Source organism: Colobus angolensis, unplaced genomic scaffold (assembly GCF_000951035.1).
Source record: "Colobus angolensis palliatus isolate OR3802 unplaced genomic scaffold, Cang.pa_1.0 Scaffold25, whole genome shotgun sequence".
NCBI classification, from domain to species: domain Eukaryota; kingdom Metazoa; phylum Chordata; class Mammalia; order Primates; family Cercopithecidae; genus Colobus; species Colobus angolensis.
This window is the reverse complement of record NW_012115710.1, coordinates 4360978-4366338: the sequence shown is the minus strand read 5'-3', so window position 1 is coordinate 4366338 and position 5361 is coordinate 4360978. Positions and strand designations below refer to the sequence as shown.

General features: G+C 61.4%; 1 protein-coding gene across 1 annotated transcript in view; it reads left to right on the top strand.

The window, feature by feature from the left end:
• The window catches only part of PRR12 (proline rich 12), a 41562-nt gene that overhangs the window by 3952 nt on the left and 32249 nt on the right, over window positions 1-5361 (top strand). The window contains exons 5-6 of the mRNA XM_011946519.1: window positions 3-2433; window positions 3595-4261. Coding sequence (XP_011801909.1) covers window positions 3-2433; window positions 3595-4261 — 3098 coding nt within the window. The remainder of the gene's footprint in view (window positions 1-2; window positions 2434-3594; window positions 4262-5361) is intronic.

Here is a 5361-nt window from a genome sequence, read left to right as displayed (position 1 = left end):
AAATGCCAGAGCCTGGGTGGACCGGCAGCCGCCTATGCCACTGGGAAGGCCTCTGGGGCTGGAGGGGCAGGTGGCCAGGCTTATTCCCCTGGTCAGCCTCAAGGGCTTCTGGGACCCCAGGCCTATGGGCAAGGGTTTGGAGCAGGGCAGGCACAGGACTTGAGCAAAGGCCCCAGCTACTCAGGGGGCCCTCCACAGCCCCCCAGCGGCCCTCCTCCTCCTGGCCTGGCCACATGTCAGAGCTACTCCCCGGACCAGCTGCAGGGGCAGCTGTATGGGGTGCAGGGCGAGCCATACCCAGGGCCAGCCGCCCACTCCCAGGGGCTGCCCACAGCCAGCCCCTCACTCAGCTACAGTACCGGCCATTCCCCAGCGCTCTCGGGCCATGGGGGTGGCTGGGGACCCAGCTCCTTGGGAGGTGGTGGTGAGGCCAGCCCATCTCATATCATTCGTCCGCTCCAGTCACCGCCTGCCACAGGCCGCCCGCCTGGAGTCGGTTCTCCAGGAGCCCCTGGCAAATACCTGAGCTCAGTCTTGGCCTCAGCCCCTTTCCTGGCACCTCCGGGAGCTGGCAGCTATGCAGCCGGAGCCGGTGGCTACAAGGGCAAGGGGGATGGCTCGGAGCTGCTGGCGGGCCCAGGTGGGCCTCCTGCGGAGCGCACAGAGGATGAGGAGTTCCTCATCCAGCATCTCTTGCAGGCGCCCAGCCCTCCTCGGACCTCAGGGGCAGACGGCTTGGTGGGCGAGGACGGGGCAGCAGATGCCTCTAAGGGACTTGGGGGGAGTGGCGGGGCCGGGGGACCGCCGGGTACACCCTACGAGTTGGCCAAGGAAGACCCCCAGAGGTACCACCTGCAGAGTGTCATCCGCACCAGTGCCAGCCTGGATGAGGGTGCCACTGCAGCACTGGAGCTGGGCCTGGGGAGGCTGAAGGAGAAGAAGAAAGGGTCAGAGCGGGGTGGCGAGACCCCTGAGGGGCTGGCCACCTCCGTTGTCCACTATGGGGCAGGTGCCAAGGAGCTGGGGGCCTTCTTGCAAAAGAGCCCACCACCCCCACCTCCCACGGCCCAGTCCACCCAGCCCACTCCCCATGGCCTCCTTCTGGAGGCTGGGGGCCCTGACCTCCCACTGGTGCTGCCTCCGCCTCCTCCCCAGCTGCTCCCCTCGGTCCTCAGCCATGCCCCCAGTCCCTCTGCCAGCGCCTCCAAAGTCGGCGTCCACCTCCTTGAGCCAGCCACCCGCGATGGGGCACCCCAGCCACCTCCACCGCCACCCCCGCCTCCACCACCCATGCCCCTGCAGCTCGAGGCCCACCTCCGCAGCCACGGCCTGGAGCCCGCGGCCCCCAGCCCCCGCCTGCGACCCGAGGAGAGCCTGGAACCACCAGGCGCCATGCAGGAATTGCTCGGGGCTCTGGAGCCGCTGCCCCCGGCCCCTGGGGACAGTGGCGTAGGCCCGCCAAACTCGGAAGGCAAGGATCCCTCAGGTGCCTACCGCAGCCCCAGCCCGCAAGGCACCAAGGCGCCGCGCTTCGTGCCGCTCACCTCCATCTGCTTCCCTGACTCCTTGCTCCAAGACGAGGAGCGCAGCTTCTTCCCTACCATGGAGGAGATGTTCGGTGGAGGGGCCGCGGATGACTACGGCAAGGCTGGGCCACCCGAGGACGAGGGGGACCCCAAGGCGGGCGCTGGGCCACCCCCCGGCCCCCCTGCGTATGATCCCTATGGGCCCTACTGTCCTGGCCGGGCGTCGGGAGCCGGGCCCGAGACACCAGGCCTGGGCCTGGACCCCAATAAGCCCCCTGAACTGCCCTCCACGGTCAACGCCGAGCCACTGGGCCTGATCCAGAGCGGCCCCCATCAGGCGGCGCCACCACCCCCGCCTCCGCCACCACCGCCTCCCGCGCCGGCCTCCGAGCCCAAGGGTGGCCTCACCTCGCCCATCTTCTGTTCTACCAAGCCAAAGAAGCTGCTCAAGACATCCTCCTTCCACCTGCTGCGGCGCCGCGACCCACCCTTCCAGACCCCTAAGAAGCTGTACGCCCAGGAGTACGAATTCGAGGCGGACGAGGACAAGGCTGATGTGCCCGCCGACATCCGCCTCAACCCCCGGCGCCTGCCCGACCTGGTTTCCAGCTGCCGCTCCCGCCCGGCCCTCTCGCCACTGGGGGACATCGACTTCTGCCCACCCAACCCGGGACCAGATGGCCCCCGGCGCCGTGGCCGCAAACCCACGAAGGCGAAGCGTGATGGGCCGCCCCGGCCCCGGGGGAGGCCCAGGATCCGCCCTCTGGAGGTCCCCACCACTGCGGGGCCTGCCTCGGCTTCCACGCCCACCGATGGCGCCAAGAAACCCCGGGGCCGGGGCCGAGGCCGGGGTCGAAAGGCTGAGGAGGCAGGGGGCACCCGGTTGGAGCCCCTGAAGCCACTTAAGGTGAGGGGAATGGGGTCTTGTACGGGATAGGGGAGGAGGGGCTGTGCCCGATGTTTGAGTCTTAAAAGGAAGGAAGGGTTTACAGCCGCACCTTGGCATTTCTGGGGCGGGAGGATAATAAAGTTTATATGCCTAAAATCTGTGAGGAAGTTAGGTGAGGAATTTTAGGGTCCCACTGATAGACCTAAGAATTGAAATTCTGAATCTAGGCTGGCCACGGTGGTTCATGCCTGTAATCCCAGCACTTCAGGAGACTGAGGCGGAAGGATCTCTTGAAGCCAGATGTTCGAGACCAGCCTGGTCAACGTAGTGAGACCCTGGTTTCTATTAAAAACAAAAATTTAGCCAGATGTGGCAGTGTGTACCTATAGTCCCAGCTATTCAGAGGCTGAGGTGGGAGTATCTCTTGAACCCTGGAGTTCAAGGCTGCAGTGAGCTATGATTGCATTACTGCACTGTGGCCTGGGCCACAGAGTGAGATCCTGTCTCAAGAAATAAATGAAATTATGGGTTTAGGGAGAGGCAGGAGGTTGGGGTTTATGCTTTTAGCCTTTTTTTTTTGAGAGAGAATTTCTGTCACCCAGGGTGGAGTGCAGTGGCATGATCTTGGCTCACTGCAACCTCCACCTCTTGGGTTCAAGAGATTCTCCTGCCTCAGCCTCTTGAGTAGCTGGGATTACAGGCACCCTCCACCACACTCGGCTAATTTGTGTGTGTGTGTGTGTATTTTTAGTAGAGATGGGGTTTTACTACGTTGGCCAGGCTGATTTGAAACTCCTGACCTCAAGTGATCGCCCGCCTCAGCCTCCCAAGGTGCTGGGATTATAAGCGTGAGCCACCTCACCTGGATTGCCTGCTTTTAGCTTCTATATCCCAAATGATGGGCGTTGAGGGATCCTACATTCCTGGGTTTCATGGGAAGCAGGTCTGGGGACCTGAACTGGGCTGTAAGTGAAGAGCTCAGTGAGTCTAAGTTTCTGGTCTTCTGAGCGAGGAACTCCAGTCTTGTCCTCCTAGAATCTAAGACAAGGGGTTTGCAGCTTTGAATTCTAGAAATTCACGGGCTGAGCACCTGTAAATTTGGATTTGTGGGGGCTGAGGGGGGATGGGACTGGGGGCCCAGACTCCTGGGCCCTCACAGCCCGCCACTCCCATGTCTAGATCAAGCTGTCTGTGCCCAAGGCTGGCGAGGGTCTGGGAGCCTCATCGGGTGATGCCATATCAGGCACTGACCACAACAGCCTGGACTCGAGCCTGACTCGGGAGAAGATCGAGGCCAAGATCAAGGAGGTGGAGGAGAAGCAGCCGGAGATGAAGTCGGGTTTCATGGCCTCCTTCTTGGACTTCCTCAAGTCAGGCAAGCGCCACCCACCACTCTACCAGGCGGGCCTGACACCTCCGCTCAGCCCTCCAAAGAGCGTGCCACCCTCTGTGCCGGCCCGAGGCCTGCAGCCCCAGCCCCCTGCCACCCCCGCTGTGCCACATCCCCCACCTTCCGGAGCCTTCGGGCTTGGGGGCGCCCTGGAGGCTGCAGAGAGTGAGGGACTGGGGCTGGGCTGCCCTTCACCCTGCAAGCGACTGGATGAGGAGTTGAAGCGGAACCTTGAGACGCTGCCCTCCTTCTCCTCGGACGAGGAAGACTCTGTCGCCAAGAACCGAGACCTGCAGGAGAGCATCTCCTCGGCCATCTCTGCCCTCGATGACCCACCCCTTGCTGGGCCAAAGGACAACTCCACCCCAGATGGGCCGCCCTTGGCCCCCGCAGCTGCAGTTCCAGGGCCACCCCCTCTTCCGGGGCTCCCCAGTGCCAACGGCAGTGGCACTCCTGGTGAGCTCTGGGAAGGTGGTCTGGGAGTAGAGTGGAGCTTAAAGGTTATCACGGTCACTAGATACAGGATACAGTTGTGCAGGTTACGCACTGTTTAAGAGACACCATTCACGTAGATGGTACAGGTTTGCATATTTATGAAGGGACTTTCCTTTTTTTTTTTTTTTTTTTTGAGACGGAGTCTTGCTCTGTCACCCAGGCTGGAGTGCAGTGGCCGGACCTCAGCTCACTGCAAGCTCTGCCTCCCGGGTTTACGCCATTCTCCTGCCTCAGCCTCCCGAGTAGCTGGGACTACAGGCGCCCGCTACCTCGCCCGGCTAGTTTTTTGTATTTTTTTAGTAGAGACGGGGTTTCACCGTGTTATCCAGGATGGTCTCGATCTCCTGACCTCGTGATCCGCCCGTCTCAGCCTCCCAAAGTGCTGGGATTAGAGGCTTGAGCCACCACGCCTGGCGGACTTTCCTTATTATACAGGCATTTTGAGGAAGGTGTGTATCTTTTTCTAATTCACCCAGAGGTGCTAAGTGGACTAGGAGAGGCCCCAAGGCAGATACTGGAGAATGCAAGGAGACAGGGCAGGTGATGGGTTACAGGAGAGGGGCTGCTCAGGTTCTGAATGGTGGGAGGTGTGAGGACTGAGGAGGGCTCTGAGTCAGCCACGTGTGAAGGTACAGAAAGATGTCTGGGGGCAGAGAAAGACTTGGGGAGGGTGATGGGTCTTGGGAGTGGGCAGCGGAAGGCAAGACTAGGGGCACGGGAAGGGTTTGGGTTGTGCTCTGGCTTTGGACACAGTTTAAGGGGTGTTAATGGCAGAAACAGAGGCATTGGGAGATGAGAGGTGGGAGCTTACAGGAGGGCATAGAGGGGACTTGGGAAATGGAGAGAGCTTTTGGGGGGTGTAGAAAGTTGGGGAATGGGGAGTGGGGAGGTGAGAAGAAGGGGTGAGACCAAAGCTGACAGGGTCGTTGCAGGAGAGAACAGCCAGGCTGAGAGAGCCTTTGAAGGGCTTGGAAGGGCCATGGCCCAGGATACAAGAACCGAGAAGCAGCAGTTTTACGGGTCGGGTGAGATTTCAGGGAGTTAGAGGGGAGTGTTCAAAA